The 18,646-nt window shown below is 44.2% G+C and overlaps 1 protein-coding gene across 16 annotated transcripts in view; it reads right to left on the bottom strand.

Moving 5' to 3' along the window:
* Positions 1 to 18,646, bottom strand: part of Syne2 (spectrin repeat containing nuclear envelope protein 2) — a 311,183-nt gene that overhangs the window by 65,712 nt on the left and 226,825 nt on the right. For 12 of the 16 annotated variants that reach the window (XR_015622059.1, XR_015622060.1, NM_001427326.1 and 9 more), the window contains 9 exon segments: positions 17,734 to 17,907; positions 15,859 to 15,990; positions 11,520 to 11,716; positions 10,345 to 10,477; positions 8,383 to 8,565; positions 7,772 to 7,918; positions 6,066 to 6,242; positions 4,085 to 4,240; positions 484 to 636 (listed from right to left, as the gene is read on the bottom strand). Coding sequence is in view for 14 of the 16 variants with exons in the window: in NM_001427326.1 (NP_001414255.1) it covers positions 484 to 636; positions 4,085 to 4,240; positions 6,066 to 6,242; positions 7,772 to 7,918; positions 8,383 to 8,565; positions 10,345 to 10,477; positions 11,520 to 11,716; positions 15,859 to 15,990; positions 17,734 to 17,907 (1,452 nt within the window). In the remaining 2 variants the exon portion in view is untranslated. 16 annotated transcript variants of the gene reach the window in all.

Below are 18,646 nucleotides of genomic sequence, written 5' to 3'. Positions count from 1 at the left end.
CTCGCCCTGCTGCATCTCCTACCGCATGGGGGATCGTCCCTAACTGCAGCTCTGGGGCTGACCTGGAAACAATGCCAGACGCTCTGCTGCTCTGAGAGGCGGAGACATTTATGCTTGCCTGAGTATGTTAGGTAAAACAAAGACGGGGTTGGGGATTTAGCCCAGTGGTAGAGCGCTTGCCTAGCAAGTGCAAGGCCCTGGGTTCGGTCCCCAGCTCTAAAAAAAAGAAAAAAAAAAAAAAGAAAAAAAGAAAAAAACAAAGACAGCCAGGCGAATTTCCTGCCTGCTGGGGCCACCGCCTTGCCATCAATGATCCAGGACATAAAACGAGACTTGAAATAACTTCTTTTCACTTAAGGATGATGCCTCCCAGCGACCCTCTCGCTTTTTAACATGGGGTAAATCTCCGTGATAAAAGAACGGTCCCGACAACAAGTGAAAGACTTTATGAGGAGAAACCGCAGACTAAGGGATGCCTTGTACCTGGCTGGTCACACTATTCCTCTTTTGACACAGCTCATTAATTCCGGATGCCATGTCTTCTAACAGTGGCCTGTCTCCGCCATCCATGGTCAGAGAACTTTGCCTCAACTCATCCAGAGCTTTAGATTTCACGGCAAGCTGATTTTCTACATCCTAGATAGGCAAGACAGAAAAAAAAAGTGAAATACTATAGAACAATTAGTAAACAGAGTTTATTCTTTTCAAGTGAAGAAGACTGGTAGAGCACACACACACACACACACACACACACACACACACACACACACACACACAGAGCTCCGTAGCGACAGCATTTTAACCACAGTTTACATTTTAAGACAGGCTCTTGCTAGATAGCCCAGGTTGGCCTGAAGCTCACAATCCTCCTGCCTCAGTCTCCATAGTGCTGGGATTACAGGCACGAACCACCATGTCCAGTCTCACTATGTCATCAACTCAGCTGTTATATTCTGTGTGTTAGGAGAGGCTGGGGAATGGGTCGTTAGCAGCATGGTATGGGAACAATCCAGGACAGCTAGCCTTTGTCCAACGTCTGCCTGAGCTAGCTGTGGCTGCCCCAGTCACCAAACTCTACCAAGTCTCCCATCATCAAGCAACATGCGAGTGGCAGGAGGCGTGGTTAGCAGCACTTCAGACGGTTAATAGCTTACCTGGCTTATATAATTCAGTTATTGAGTTGAAGCCTATACATCTTTCAACAACAACAACAACAACAACAACAACACAACATAGAACCACCAGTGTAAACCAGCTGAAGGAGGCTTGCCACAGCTGGGAATGATGGTGCGTGCACGTTATTTCAGCATGTACATGCTGAGGCTGGAGGATTACTATGAGTTTGAGGTTAGTCTAGTCTATATCGTAAGACTCTTTTCAACCAATCAATCGAACAAACAAACAACTAACCAACCACAATAACCACAAAGGTGATTTCTAATGCTGGGGTAGGCCTGGGCAGTCAGAACACAGAGTAGAAGGAACTCTACGGTTCAGCCTTCTACCCCAGTACATGACTAGAAAACCCCTCACTTTGACAGCCACCCATGTATAAGTGCACCATGGAGTTCTCACTGACAAGAGGCTGCATTTCTTGTCTTTTCTTTTTATGGTTTAGTTGCAAAGGCTTTCAGCAAACAAAATAGTACTTCAGAAGCCGGCTTTGCCAGCAGGAGTACCCCTGAGTACCTCCTGCTCACCCCTCCCTGACTCTTGCCCAAGAGCCACACTTAATGAACATGTGTCCTTGAATACTGATCGCATACTAGTATATTTTTCTGTCAAGTGATGCCTTGAAGTACATTTGAAAACGTTGAATTGTATAATACTACAGAACAATTATTAAACAGGAGCTTATTCTTTCCAAGTAAAGAACGCCAAGTAAAGGAGCATATGTACATATAAGAGCACGGCAGCGACAGCATTTTTTTTTTTTTCGGAGCTGGGGACCAAACCCAGGGCCTTGTGCTTACTAGGCAAGTGCTCTACCACTGAGCCAAATCCCCAACCCCCAGCGACGGCATTTTAACCACAGTTTATTTTTTGTAACTATGGACAATTGCTGTCTCCTTCAAGTTTCTAATAATCACCCACAGAGGCTCATTTAACTAGAGAGTTCTAAAAGTACTTATTTGACAATAAGTTGCGATATTTCCTCTATAGAGAAAGGAAATTTAAAAAAAAAAAGACTATTTTAACTATTAGAAATACCAACACATACACACACATACACACACACACACACACACGCCAGATCCAAAACTGATGTGTATATAATAAGCCTGATGTTACAAGAACATGATCTCTCCCCCATAACCGTCTGTTCTTTGTGTTCTTCTTTTGACTAACATGGACTGGGCCCAGTGGTCCTGCAGTCCACCCTTCCCACACTAGGGCCTCCCAGCCCTTTCCAAGCACACCAGCTCCCACCTCACATTAATCATCTTCCTTTAAATTCTGATTTGCAGCACAAAACATAAAGTGGAATGAAGAGACTTGCTAATTACATAGACCTATCAGAAGTTAACCTGCTTGTCTGTGAGAAACAGTGTTTAGTGCTGCTTAAATAATTCAATCCCAAGGCTGGAGAGAAGGCTTTGATGCCAAGAGCATCTGCTGCTCTTGCAAAGACCCCAGTTCAATTCTCAGCACCCAGGCCACCTGTAACTCCAGCTCCGGGATTATTAGACGCCGCTGGCCTCCTCAGGTGCTAGCATTCATACAACCACAGACACACATACCTCAGACACACATAAGCAAAAATCGTGATACCTTAAAAAAAAATAATCTCAATTCCTCTGAAATGATTACAGACTTCACTTCTGTTAACTATGGTTGTTTACAGGAGAGCATCAAACTTACTTAGGCTCCCCCATTTTAGGCAACTACATATTTCTTTGGTAACTTTCCTTGCTTTTGGTGTTTATAGTTGTTAACTCAAAATACCAAGTATTTCTACACCAGATGGTCTGGTCTTGTCTCTCTGTCTGTCTGTGGATAGAAACCAAGGCTAGCCACGTAGAGTACTTAAGCCACGCCCTGTGGCTCTTTTATCTGTAAAGGTACCACTGGGTTGTGAGGTTGTGAGACTGAGGTGGGCAGGTAGCTCAAATGACCCCATTTCAAGCTTGTTTGCAGCACAGTACCATCAGAAGGAAACTAAGCCTAGAGAGTGTGTGGAAGACTTGCTTAGGTTGGGCCAATGTACAACTCTTTGCAGCTTCCCCCCAGGTGAAGGCTGAGTCCTGGGTGGACACTGAGGTAGAGAGGAGAGTGGGAGGTGGAACTGGAAGTGGCCACCAGAAAGGACCTCGTTCTTGTTGTTGTTTTTACTTTTCAACCAGTGCTGTCTGCAACCTCTGAATAGGATGTCGACCCACGCTAGTCCCAGCAGTAGCTAGTGTGATGCTTTCGCACAGAAGCAGTACGTGTGCCCTCTGCAGCCATGGTGACGGGTGATGTACAACTGGGGCATGACCAGCTCTGGCCCTGCTTGTCAGTATGGGTCCACTCATTGGTGAGAGTTTCTAGGACTGCGTGACCCTGGCAATAGATTACACCCTTCCACTCAAGTGTGACTTAGGTCGGCTCCAAGGGACAAGTGGTTCTTCTGGAACATCATGTACAACAGGTGGCAGGGAATTTTCCCCTTCAGGCAAAGTGCAGAATGCAAGACTAAGGACAATGAAAAGGTCTGAGTCACGTCACCAATGTTGTTCAAAATAATTAAAGAAATGCAGTTGGGAGAGCTTGGAAGCAGAAGTCCCTGAACATATTTCTGCTCCTTAGAAGTAATTTTCAAACCTCATAAAAGGCACAATGACTGTGAAAGAACCTTCCGTCTGTGATTGAAAGGTTTCACTTTACAATCAGTTAAAACCCAGGTATCTGGCTAGTTTATGTGAGAGAGTAAACACAGTCAACACCATATGCCTACTGCAATCCCACTCCATTCTAGGTTTGTGGAAGGACGGTCTGATACAGGGCTCGCTAACCATGAACCTCTCACACTCGTCCTTGTTACGTCTCGTGGTGAGCATCCTGTGCGACGTCACATGCTGGGCGGGATGCTGCCCCTCCTCACCTGGCAGTCCAGGAGCAGCTTCTCCATGGAGACGGCACTTTCAGGCTTTTGTAGCGTCTTCAGCCTTTTTTCCTGTGCCTCCAACCAGCTGTTCACATTCTGTATTTTGTTTTCATTCTCAGTGATACTCTCCAAAAGTTGTTCCAAATATTGTATCTATATGGGATGGATTAAAAAAAGATATTACAAAGGAAAATTTCTTACTTTCATCTCTCCTCTTAAAATTTTTGAGTTTGACCGAGAATGTCCCCCATGGGCAAGATCATTTGAACACTTGGTCGCCCGTTGGTGGCGCTATTTTGGGAGATTTAGAGGGATGGTTTTGCTGGAGGAAGTGTGTTACTGGGAGTGGGCTTTGAGAATAGACAGACAGTCTGACCCTACTTCTAGTTTGGGCTCTCTGCTTTTAGCTATACATGATGTGATAATCTTTCAGCTTCCTGCTCAGACCACTATGCCTTCCTGTCATGCCAGACTCTCATCTCTGAAACAACAAGCCTGAATAAATTCTTTCTTCTATTCACTGGCTTGGGCATGGTATTTTATCATGCAACATAAAAGTAACTAGTACAGAATGTAAATAGCTTTATGTGGTTTTTTTTAAATACTTATTTATTTGTTTGTTTATCCTTGCTATAGTATCTGTATCCTTTTGAAATTAAAAGATAACCTGGCTTCTTCTAAAAGTTTAATATTTTACATAACAAAATGCATGGTCCATTTTGGAATAAAGATTTGTCAGTCAAGAAATAAGCTTTAGAGTTTTCTTTATTAAACCAAAAATTCTCATTAGAAAGCTAACTATCTAAGAACTGGACTGTATGGTTAAAGGAGCCAATGAAATTTAGGATTCTTTAAATGTTCCTGGTATTTTCCAAAGAAATTTTAAGTCATTCTGCCACTAGATGTGTATGAATACTATAGCTTTGGGTTTTATTTTGCTAAAACATTTCTAACTTACTCACTAGATGCTCCACAGTGTTTGTTTGGATATCTAAGGATAAAAATAGATATATTTCCATTTTTTATCTTTTTTTCTTTTTTTGGTTCTTTTGTTCGGGACTGGGGACCGAACTCAGGGCCTTGTGCTTCCTAGGTAAGCGCTCTACCACTGAGCTAAATCCCCAACCCCATTTTTATCTATTAAAACTAGAATTTCTAGCATTGAGAAATGTCCTGTACAAGTTGACCGTCCATTCATGTACTTGAAATTTTAAATATGAATCTCCAGTAAATGAATACCTTTGTGTGCATTTTTAATACAGAAAAGAGATGTTTGTTACTATCAGTATTAAATACTTTTTATAACAAATACATTTTCTTCATGTTTCAAGACCTGTGCAGTAGAAACCTTCCACATTTATTTCTTTCATTCTGTTCCCTCTTCTCAAAGTAAAATTGCTTTGTTCTTTTGAACGCGTTTCCACAGGAAATGCCAAAGTCTCTGACCTTTTGGTGGCCAGATGTATTCCTTTTCTCTTGCCTAACTCAATTTCTCAAAGAAATCCCAACGAAATGTAAGCCTTACTTTCATTATCTGTTGTGTGCACCCATAGAAAATGCTAAGACATACGATTTTCCAAAGGAGCTGAAATTGGGATGATTAGCAAGCTTAAGACTGTGAATCAGCTTTTAGAATAGCTTTTAAGAGTTTTCAGCAAGTGGCATATTGCAAGGCCAAAACCATGCATCCAGGTGCAACACCAGAGACCAAGGTGCAACATCATGCACCCAAGTGTGACTATAGAACTCACCTTTCTTATTTTTATTTTTTTGAAATTCGTTCTTTTTTTTAAATTTATTTATTCTTTTTTGTTATGAGTACACTGTTGCTATCTTCAGACACACCAGAAGAGGACATCAGATCCCATTACAGATGGTTGTGAGCCACCATGTGGTTGCTGGGATTTGAACTCTGGACCCCTGGAAGAGCAGTCAGTGCTCTTGACCGCTGAGCCATCTCTCCAGCCCCGGGACTCACCTTTCGATTCAGGGTTCCGTGCACTCGCTGCCACTGGCGGTTCATCTCCCCCAGGTGCTCTGCAAACTCTGTCCTTTCGTAGCGCTTGCTTTCTACATCACAGGTGCTTAGCTGCAGCAGTGACTGGTTAACAAAGTCAACTATCCACTGCTTGTAGTCCATTTCCATCCTGAACTCCTAAAACACGCAGGCAAGTGAAATTAAACACCAACGTCAGGATGGAAGTCCACCACACAAGCTGATTCTCCTTATGGCTGAACTCGTCAGGTGTACCTTCCAGGCTCCCACCTTCCATGGGACAGGGTTGGTTGTTTTATCTGTGAGGAGACCCCTTGAGGGAGTGACACATTCTTAGGGCAAGCATGACTCACTTCCCTGCGGACTCACTGGAAACTCTGAGGAAACCACGTGATGGTACCTGTTGCCTGTGAAGGGCTAGCAGGACCCTGGTCTGACGAAAGGGTCCTGTGAGATTCTGAGCCATGTGGGGACTCAAGGGAACAGGATAGAAACCAGGAGATAGGGTTTGTCACTAAACTTTTGGCACCTTTGGGGACCTGGCCAACTGAGGTGGCTCTTCTGTTCTGTGGAGTTGGAGGCCTCCTAGGGCAATTTGGATGGCTTTAGGTTCTACCATGGTCCTAAACCCACAAGGTGTAATGATGCTGCTATCAAGCCTGTTGCCTGTTGGGTTTACCCAGGAAAGCTGTAGCACTGCTAATGGAGACGTCCGCGAGGAACCAAGTCGAATGTGTTAGTAGTCGTAGCTGAGGTAGACATGTTGAAGAGGCTACCAGGTACTCAAGATAAGATCAGGACAAAAATCAGGCCAGGCACGGTGGCATATACCTCTAATCCCAGTGCTTAGGAGACAGAAACAGATCTATCTATATGAGTTTGAGGCTAGCCTGGTTTACATAAGCGAGTTCCAGGCCACAGCTATACAGTGAGGCCTAGCCTTGCAAAGGAATTAAAAATCGTACAGCCATACTTGGTCATTAAGCCATTATCTTCTGTCTGCAAGACTCCAGCTCCATCAGCCTGCCAGGTCTTTGCAGGCCACGCTCAGGCTCCTCATTTACCCCCTAGCACTGAACAGTGCAGCGTTATTTGCGAAGGAAACCTATTCAAAACGTGTAACTTGTGAAGGACATCTCCTCAAGGACATTTATTAACAACCACTGCAGGCCAGTCAGTGGGCTACCTCGTTCCAGATGAGAGTCCCAGTCAAGGAAGGGAGACAGGCAAGGACTAAAGAGCTAGAGAGAGTCTCAGAGACACCAAGTTTGGCACAGTCATCTAATCCGGGGCTGGGGGTGGGGAGTGGAAGAGCCATGCTCAGGCTTGGGCTGACCCTTGCTTGACATGCTTGGGCTGGCCCTCGAAAGGTGGCTCAGACTGTGTGCAAAGCAGGCATTGCAGACAGTGTGTTGTGCACACTGCCTGTGGCGGGAGAGCACCAGAAGCAAGTGCAGGACCAAACTGGGTTCAGTATTGATGTGCTGAGTGAAAAGATGGCAGGGGGCTCAGCCCGAGTGCATTAAAGGCTCGGGCTGTGCACTCCAGAATAACTGCTACCCCCTCCCCTCCCTATGTCCCTCCAGTCCATTCCTCTTGATTATATGACACACAGGTCTCTTCGTTCACCCTTTCCCCTCTAAGAGACTTGCAGTCAGTGGAGACTTTGGCCCCTTCTGGGTGCTCACCTTGAGCTTCTGCAGCAGCCGTTTCACCAGGGACACAGAACTCAGCGGGAGCTCGGCATCCTCACCCACGACCTGAGGCTCCACGGTGTTCATCCAGCTGATCATCTCGGAGATAGCTTCTCGGGATGGCAATTTCTCCATCTGAAGCTGCGAGGATAGGATGATTTCCACTTAATTATCGGCAGTTAACCAAATGAATCAGGGCATCACGGAGGATGCTACCTGCTTTGATAAAAGGTCTTCCTACCGTGATTAGTCAGGTCAGTCACAAAAAAATGAACCCAGTATTAAAGCTTCAAGTAAGTGACCTCCAAACAATGATAAAGACCTTCACACAAGCCAACTCAGTGGCACGGAGACAACCAAGAAATAAATTAATTAAGCCTGATTTCTCTCTTAAGAAAGATCTCACTGGAGGAGAGTCTAGTAACTAAGATCTACATTCAGTGGGGTGTGTGTGTGTGTGTGTGTGTGTGTGTGTGTGTGTGTGTGTGTGTTGGGGGCTGGCTAGGAAGTGTCAGAGAAAACTATTGAGTTAGAAAGGTAATTTTAAAAGAGGTGTGAACTCACAAGTACATGCTAAGCCAAACGTTGGCTCTTTGAACGCTTACCTGGTGGAGTTTCTCTTGGATGTCTGGAAGCTGAGTTATGAGCACTGTCCACTTCTGCTCGAATTGTGCTAAGGAGGCTCTCAGTGTGGCTGTGTCTGCCTCTTTCAGATGGAGAAGTTGGTTCCCAGTACTCATGACTGCGGACTTCAGCGAGGACTTCTCATCCACTTCCTTGGAAAATTTCTAGAGGAAACCGTTTCTGAGATTACATACTTTCAAAACTTAAGGACAATCAGAATTGCTGTCTAGACTACAAAACTAGAGATAGTAAATACACACATATACATACACACACACTCACCATACACACACACACACACACTCACCATACACACACACACACTCACCATACACACACACACTCACCACACACACACACACATCACATATACACACACCCCACACACACACACTCCACACATACACATACATACTCACCACACACACACACTCCACACAATCACACACACAAAATCACCACACACACATACACCACACACACACACACAGACACACCACACATACACACACACTCACCATACACACACACCATATATACAAACACACTCACCACACATACACACACATATCACATATACACACACACCACACACACACACTCCACACATACACATACATACTCACCACACACACACACTCCACACATACACACAGACACTCACCACACACACTCACCACACACACACTCACACAATCACCACACACACATACACACACAACACACACACCACACACACACACACACACAAACACGCGCGCGCGCGCACACACATTTTGCCTACAGTGTCAGACTCCAATCCATGCATCACGTATACCCTCGAGAGCAAAGCACATAGGATCCCCAGTTCCTTTTAACCTAGAGGATTCATATTTTTTAAAAATATACGGGGTTGGGGATTTAGCTCAGTGGTAGAGCGCTTGCCTAGCAAGCACAAGGCCCGGGATTCGGTCCCCAGCTCCAAAAAAAAGAAAAAGAAAAAAAATATACAAACCTGGCCTGGAAAAATGTCTCAGTGATTTAAAAGGAGTTAGTACTTTTTCAGAGGACCAAGGTTCAGTTCCCAGCGCATACACGGTGGCTAGCAGCAACCATTTGTAATGGTTCACAACATTACAATAAAATGGTGGCAAGTAACCACCCCAGTTCCAGGGCATTTGATGTCTTCTTCTGACTTCTAAGGTACCAGACATACACTTGGTACACATACATACACGCAGGGAAGACATTCATATATATATCAGAGAAGCCATATTCAATAGCCAACCTTTCAAGAAACTGTAGAATCCAATATGGTCTGTATTAAATGAATTACTTGGAAAAAATTTTCAAATAAAATATTTGAAGTCTCTCCTATGTATAGGCTAGAAATGCATTGAAAAAGTACCTATATTTCAATATCAAACTGAGTAACCATATCTATGAGACAGAAGAGAATAAGGACCAAGGGAAATCATTTCATTTGTACCTAGCAAAATTAATAAAGGTCCTCTGTACAAGTGTGTGGGCTGGGTGTCGGACCCCGGCGCCTGTGCCCCGGGTAGCAGAGTGTTCCATCACTGAGCTCCGACTCTGACCAATAAGCCCCTTTTGTTATTAAAAAAAAAAAAAAACCTAACCCCTGCAACCAAAATAATAAAACCAAAACACGAGCAGAGAATTATCACAAGGACTAAAATCACACATCTGTTACCCCCATGAAATAATACTTCTATAAGGTAGTTTGAGGTTTGGCTGGATTTTTTTTTTTTAAAGAAAACATGCCCATATCTGAGCAAGCTTTACATTCGCATATAAACTGTAGAGTTCATTAACAGTGTAAGCAAGTCGCTCCCAGGACACATCTGCTACTCTCCCACGCCTTCACTCCTCACCCACAAACGGAAGCAGGACCATCCCAGAAACTCTGACTCTTTTAGTCTTCATCAGTGTGAACAACTTACAAAAAATCTGTCTATGTTGCTTCTGATCGTATTCAGGTCCTGGGACACGTTGAGGGACTGCTCTTTCCAGTAATTCAACGTTTGCTGAGAGGACTCCAGCCACCGGGTGAGCTCGTCGGAATCTCTGCTGTAACTGAGGAGGAAAGCCAGAGTAGAAATCAGAGACTCACTCTGAGGACGGCCGCACCACTGCGCCCTGCTCTGACTTTAATGTTTATGAAACAATGATGCTCGGTAGGACATTGCCATCGGCTGAATGCGACTGCGTTATCTTATGTGATGGAAGAGCAATCAGTGCTATTGTTCAGAAATTCATGGCATCTCTAAGTACTCTGTCCTGTCTTATACCATGCCCCGAGCCCAGTGGTTTTACCATTTTCTAGAACTGTCTCCATTAGGGATAATCAAGAAGGCATTTTAAAAGTACAAAACATTTTCATTACAGCTATACCAAAGTCTTTCCGCCAACCATAGCAAGGATCCCCTTGGTCATCGATGTCCTCCAGTTTTGTGTTTACAGTGAAAATAAAGCTAGCGTTTGTACATGGGGCTCGACAGCACACTGCCATCCGCTGCATGTGCCTGAAATAGCCAAGCAGAACACCCTCTTCCTTGTAGCTTTTCTACTTGTCCAGCTCAAACAATCTCTGAGATGAGGGGACAAAACTGAGGCTTAAACATTCTGTTTTCTCCATTGTCCTCTGATTGTTTATGATGATCCCATGTGAACACAACGCATCCGCTGAAGAATCAAAAGATTTTCTCAAATGTCCTCGAACACACTCTGTAGACCAGGCTGGCTTCGAACTCAGAAATCCACCTGCCTCTGCCCCCTAAACACTGGGATTAAAGGCGTGCACCACCATCAAAACCACCCAGCCTTTTTAAACTTTTAAAATCTTTGGAAGCAGGTGAGAGACTGTAACATGCCAGCATGAGAGTATCCCAGGAGTTGCATCTATCCATTTCCTTGTGCTTGTAGAAATGTACAAAGGCCCCAGAAGACTGCTGACATATGACCCCACGTCTAGCGAGCCAGGATCGGAGGTTAACGTAGTCAGAGAACACAGCGTGATGTGGGGAACTGTGCTCAACCTTGAGTTGACTACAGACTCTCCCTGTCTTTCTCTACAGCAGACTGTGAAGCTGAACAATCTCTAAGGCTGTCCGTGTACCTGAGAAGATGCTTAAGAAGGGTTTGCAGTCGGTGGAGCTCCTGGTCAATTCTCTTGTTGAGGGATAGCCACTGCTCTTCCAGCTTCGCGATCTGGGCCTCGGGCTCAGGACAGCTCACAGATGCTGCCAGCTGTCTGCCTTCATTCAAAGTTTGGCAAAGCCGGGCATGCTTTGCATCAATGTTTCTTTTTATTTGCTAAAAAAAAAGTCGGAATGAATTGTTTTAAGTAAAATGTGCTGATCTGGTCTCTTTTCTTTTTTATAAGACAGATTCTTATTATATAGTCCAAGCAGACCTGAAAACTCACTATATAATATAGCCCAAACTTGTAATACTCCTGCCTGAGTCTTCCAAATACAGAGATTACAGGCTGGCTTCAAAATCTGGACTAAGGGATCCTCTGGTTCAGCCTCCTCAGTAGTGGGACCGTTGGCATGGCTTAGCATTCCTTGTTTCAGACAGCTCTGATTTGACATGCTGATCATATTTTTCTAATTTATTTAATTCTTTAATAATAATAATAATAACAACAACAACAATAACTATTATGTACATGGATGTTTCGACTGCATATATATCTGTGCGGCACACACATGTCTGTCTGGTGCCAGAAGAGGGCGTTGGGCCCCTGGAACTGGTGTTACAGCTGGTTGTGAGCTGCCCTGTGGGCACTGGAAATCGAACCCAGGTTGTCAGGGGAAGCATCCAGTGCTCTTAACCACTGGGCTGTCTTTCCAGTTGACACAAAAAATTATTTTGAAAATTGGGAAATTTTAGACATAAGTTTCATAAAAATATTAATCAGGATTTCCAGTGCTTCTGGGAACACCAAGAGATGTGCCAATTAAGGGTCTATGTTCCCCTGTTCATGGCCTTCGTAAGAAGGGCCCGCACCTTGCAGTCCCGCCCACCTCAGCCCCACTCCCAGCTGCAGAGTCTCAGGCTGACACCTAGACACGAGGGGGATAAATTTGAAGATAATTATCTATTATTCACAAGACACAGAGACCTGGCAGAGAACTCATTTGTAGACGCCTCTGAATATTAAGGAATAAGAGGGAGAAAATAACTTTCGAATAAATTAAAACGGCACATTATTAGGCCAACTTCACACACACATAAAATGAAATCCTTCAAAACTGCAGATACAATGACCTCTGACGGGAACAGCAATTACCTCTACAGCTTGCTTTAGCTAATGCTGCTTACCTGGCGGCTGTCTGACCTTTAAAAGTAAATTATTATCAAAATAGAACTTTTGCTTTCTTGCAATTAAGCCTTCTTGAAAACTTACCAGCTCTTTTTTTCTTTTACTTCTAGGTCTCTTCTTCCCACTCCCATCCACAATTCCATCCCTTCCCTGGCTGAATCTATGGCTAGGATAAAATGTCCAAAACCAATTACAAAATGAGCTGTCATTTCTGAGCCTTAAGTGTTAGTTGCTTTGCCATTACAACACCTCTGGGAAGGAAGCTCCTTTTTGCTGCGGTTTTTTTTTTTAATGTGTATATGTCTACATACTACATATACACATGTAGCATACATACTACATATGTATCATGAGTTAATATAGGTCACCTATTCCCTCAGAGAAGGGAGAGAAGGATGTATCTTTACACATTGACCTTGAGCTTATGATCCTCCCGCTCCTACCTCCCAAGTGCTAAGATCCAGGCATGCACTATCATCCATGGTACCAGGACCAAACCCCGGGTAGGGTTCATGAATGGCAGGCAAGGAACTGGAACAATTGAGCTACATTCCCAGCCTCCTTCTGAGGCATCCTGATGCTGTCATTCTAGAGAGAAAAGACACTACATGCTGGTCACTGGGAGCTTTTTAGTTTCAAGCAGCATCTGAATATGAGTTTGTTCAGTGCAGAGGCTGTACCACTAATGTCTGCATTTTAATGCCCAGACTCCATCAACCAAGGACACCACACTGGTTGGACACACACAAACCTCTGTGACTCCATGGGATTATGAATAGCGAAGTGGGCTTCAGGGATATAGTTTGAAGAATTTGTTTAGAAGCCTTAGAACAATTGCTTCTTTGAAAAAAGCTTTCTGGGCTGGAGATGGCTCAGTGGTTAAGAGCACTGACTGTTCTTCCAGAGGACCTGAGTTCAATTCCCAGCAACCACATGGTGGCTCACATCTGTAATGGGATCCAGTGCTCTCTTCTGGTGTGTCTGAAGACAGTGACAGTGTAGTCATATAAATACTAATAAATCTAAAAAAAGAAAAAGGCTTTCAACTCATTTGTAGTGCACACATGGGACCGGAGTTGAGATCCCCAGTATCCATGCAAAAGTAGGTGTAGGAGGGGCTGGACAGATGGTTCAGTGGTTGAAAACATGGGGTGCTCTTCCAGAAAACCCAGGTTCGATTCCCAGCACTCACATGGCAGCTCACAACTGTCTGTAACTCCAGTTCCAGGGATCTGACAGCCTCACACAGACATACATGCAGTCAAAATCACCAATGCACATGAAATAAAAATGAATAAGACTTTTAAAAAAATGCGGGTTGTGGATGCACCTGTAGTCCCAGCCCCGGAGCCATGGAGAAAGGAAGCTGCCTGAGGCTCACAGGCCAGCCAGCCTGGCTGGAATGGTCAGGGCCACAGGATACAAATATAATGGTATGTAAAGCATGGCGGTATGCGCTTTCTATTAAAAATGTATTTTATGTATATCAATATTTTGTCTAGGTGTCTGTCTCTCTGTGCACCATGTACAAATATGATGCCTGCAGAGGCCAGAAGAGGGCATCGGATTCCTTGGAACTTGAGTTACAGATGGTTGTAAGCTGGGGAGCTAACCTGGGTCCTCTACAAGGCAGCCAATGCAGTTAACTACTGATTTACTTATTTATGTTGCTGTCTTCAGACACACCAGAAGAGGGCGTCAGATCCCATTACAGATGGTTGTGAGCCACCATGTGGGTGCTAAGAATTGAATTTAGGACCTCTGGAAGAGGAGTCTTAACCACTGAGCCATCTCTCCAGACCTGTGAGATACCCGCCCCCCCAATCTTAAAACAAGGTATAGGATACAACAGAGGAAGGTGACGTTCTACTCTGGTACACATATGTCTCTCTCTCTCTCTCTCTGTCTCTCTCTCTCTCTCTCTCTCTCTCTGTCTATCTCTGTCTCTCTCTCTCTCTCTCTCTCTCTCTCTCACACACACACACACATATTAAAGATTTCAACTTTACTAGAATAATACATCTGAGAGGAATAGTCAGGGGCATGTGACATTGGCTAGTGTTAAATTGTTTCCTTTTTTGTTATTTGCTTTTTGAGACACTCATGCTTCAGCCCAAACTGAGATCAAGCTTACAGAGATCCTCCTGCCTCAGCCTCCTAAGTGCTGGATTTGTAGACAAACTAGGTTGTTTCTTGATATGCTGTGCTTACTTTTCAACTGCATTCATCTGGGTGTTGGATGGCATATCCTGTAACTTTTATGTCCCACACCACCCCAAAGATTCCAGATCTACTGAACTGCGGGTCTACAGCAAGTAGAAATATAATGTTCAACCCCAAGAAAATGCCATTCTCTCAGCCCCTCCCCTTTTCGTTCTGAAGTCTCAGTGTGCATCCCAGGCAGTCTTCAAAGTCACAATCCTCCTGTGTCAACCTCTGGAATGCAGGGGTGTGTGTCAACGAACCAAGCCTGAAGACTTTCTAGAACTCTGCAGGCAGGTAACAGATCTCACGCATCCCATCGGCTATGTTCAATCAGAATTACACTGTAAGTAGGTGTTTAGAAGCTCGGGTTCACACATTTCGTTCTATTCTCATCTTATCTCTATACTAACAGATAAATGACTAAATGACTTCGAGTGCTCAGCCAGAGATGGAACAGTGGGCACTGCACACTCACATACGTAGCTTACACACACACACACACACACACACACACACACACACACACACACACTTAAAAACAAAATCTAAAATATTCTTTTCAGCATGATGTGGGGAGGGGCTCCCAGGGTCCTGCCCCTGACCATGGTGCTACTGGTAGTTAGTGGCTCTGGGGGAGGGAGAGTTGTTTCTTGGTGTGTTCTCCACCGGCAGGATGACCCATATACATGTGGACTAATCAGTCTCAGTGGTTTATTTAAAAACAAATCAAAAAAGTTGGAAAGGGATGCATTAGGATAGTCGCAAAGAGGGACTCCACACCCTCCTGAATACATCTGTCCGTCGGCGTGATAAACAGCCTTGAGTTTCAGTGAAACCATTTAGCTTCAAACCCCAGCAGCCTAGGCAGCCCAGCTCACCAACACCGTAGACCTGGCTTGCCATAACCTGAGAAGCACGGTACCTGGTAAAATGAAATTCTTTCCAGCAGTCTCTCCTCTGTCTCTTCCACCAAACTCAAGGAGGGCAGCGAAGAGATGAGAACTTCCAGGTCCTTCTCAAGAGATGCACAGTTATCATCAAATTCTTCCCATTTCTAGAGGATAAACAACAGGAACAGCTCCAGTCAATGACGACCATAAAGCCAAAGACAAACACAGATCAGAAGAAACCAAAACATGGATACCATGGATTCCAGGGGCACAGGAGAGGTTGTATACAAAATATCAAGAAGAACTCGGTCTCTAATGGGATACAACCCCACTGCTTTTTGAAAGGTACCGTGTGTGTGTGTGTGTGTGTGTGTGTGTGTGTGTGTGTGTGTGGTATTAGAATATGTTTATTTGTGTTTATTTGCTTGCAGTGCTGGGAATCAAACCCACGGTCACATACGTGGGTAAGGGTTGTACCACACTAATGTATGCCTCCTGCCTGGCACTAGTGCTTTATGCTGGTGCTGTAAAACGGGGTAATGAGATTAAGAGAAAAAGCTGATATGTTGAGGTGCTATTATGAGCACCCGTGTAAAGACCTAACAACATAAGAGTTGTTCTTACTGGGAAAGGCAGAGTGCTAATTTTGAAAAGCTTTTTGTAATAGAAACCTCCTTCAGGTTATGCTTGGCTCTCTGATGAACCCCAAAATCTGGTGGGCATAGTTCTATTGAGCTACCTGGCGCATACCTGACAGGCTGCCTGAGCTCATGGGCAGGGGCATTACGGGGAGGGCATGCTTGTGTCCCTCCCCCACTATCTCCTTACCTTTCATGTTACCTTGTCCTACTTACTGGTGTTCAGAATATACTGTCCTATCTCCTCATGTTTCTGTGGTAGCCCAGTGGCTAGAGTTCCTAAGCACTAGAGAGCTGAGTTATTGACACTAAAAACTGTCTCTTAGAAAAATAACCTTAGAAATTCTTTCAAATAATAGCCACTTGACTTACAAAGCACTCACTGGGTCCATAAAACCTTTTAAAATCACCATTACTATAAAACCTATTTGTGGTGGTTTGAATATGCTTGGCCCAGGGAGTGGCACTATTAGGAGGTATGTGTGGCCTTCTTGGGGGAAGTGTGCCACTGTGGGCATGGGATTTAAGACCCTCATCCTAGCTGCCTGGAAGCTGGTTTTCTCCTGTTTGCTTTGGAAACAAGATGTTGAACTCTTCAGCTCCTCCTGCATCCTCTGGACACTGCCATGCTCCCACTTTGATGATAATGACCGAACCTCTGAACCTGTAAGCCAGCCCAAATTAAATGATGTCCTTTATAAGAGTTGCCTTGGTCGTGGTGCCTGTTCACAGCAGTAAAACCCAAACTAAGACACAATTTGACAATGTAATTAGAAAATAAAGTCTGTCATCAAGAAATAATGCTGTATTCATAATATAAAGTTGAACATTCCCGTTTCAAGATGTCCTTTATGGGCTAACATCTGTTGTAAATGGTTTTGGGAGTTAAGGGAAGAGCTTTTAAGCCAAACAGGATTTTTCTTTGAACTGAGGCAGGATTGTCACAGAAGCATCTTCTGACAGTGTCCTCGGTATCCCCAATGGCTCTTGACAGAACCTAGACTGTCAACCATGAACTACTTCATCCAAACCATCTCTTTGCGGCTCTCACATGCTTTTGATGCTACCCATTCACAGACAAACCTACACCATTATGTAGGACAAGTCCTAGCGGACCTGGTGTGAAGTGGGGAGGAGTCTGGGCTAGAGTCTGGTCCACCTTCCTCAACTGTGACGCTCATACTTAGCTAAGGCACTGAGGCCTGACACCTGCCGGGGTGGTAGTGGTGGAACCAGGTAGTCAGCTAAGAGGTGGTGCACCGTATATACCTGTAGCAGGCTCTGAAGCTGTGCACCGCGCAGACAGGCCTCTTCCTCCAGGGCTCTCACTTCCGCCACCTGCTCTGCTCCAAATCCCTCTCCCTTTTGTAACGAAGGTGGAAACATTGTTGCCGAATAGGTTTGAATCAGCAACATGTCAGCAACAAGCTTCTGGAAAAATCCCTGTAACGTGGAAAAGTTTTTTTTAATGTTTATTGTGGAATTGGGAAAAATGATAAAAGCCAAATGATTTTAACGCTTCACCCCTCTGGTACTGGGTGTGTATGTGTGAACCTAAGGCCTCAGCATGCTAGGCCAGGGCTCTATGGCTGAGACATACCCCAGTCTTTTTACTTAATATTTTCATGCAGGGTCTTGCTAAGTTCTTTAGGCAAGCCTTGGACTCTTGTGTTTCTCTTGCCTCAGTTTCTCAAAGTAAATGGTATTACAGACCTATGCTGCCAAGCCTGACTTAATTTTGTTTTTTTAATCCCTTATCTCAGGAGAGCATATATAGAATTCTATGTATGCATGTATTTATGCATATATTTGTACACATATAAACATATATGTACATAGCCTCAAATGTATAAGCAAATGAAATGAGAATTAAAGTGGACCAAGACCTTAGCCTATGAAAAACAGCTGGAATTTTAATAGTTTATACAGATATATTATTCTTAAGCAGGATTTCTACTGAATAATTTATTTCACGCAGCAGCCATTGGTGTTAGTAAATTTCAGTGTCTACTGTGATCTAATTTAATTATTTCAAGTTTTAGGACGTTAGGAGACAGGATGGCTTCAAATGCCGGAGCAACCCACAGATGACAGAGAGGCTCCCCATTCTCAGCTCCCACTGAGACACAACAAAATGGCCAAGGGAGCCAGATCTGCTAAGGGACAGAGTGGGCATCTTTGA

The sequence above is a fragment of the Rattus norvegicus genome, chromosome 6, assembly GCF_021556685.1.
Source record: "Rattus norvegicus strain SHRSP/BbbUtx chromosome 6, alternate assembly SHRSP_T2T, whole genome shotgun sequence".
Lineage (NCBI taxonomy): Eukaryota > Metazoa > Chordata > Mammalia > Rodentia > Muridae > Rattus > Rattus norvegicus.
This window is presented reverse-complemented; position numbering and strand designations above follow the sequence as displayed.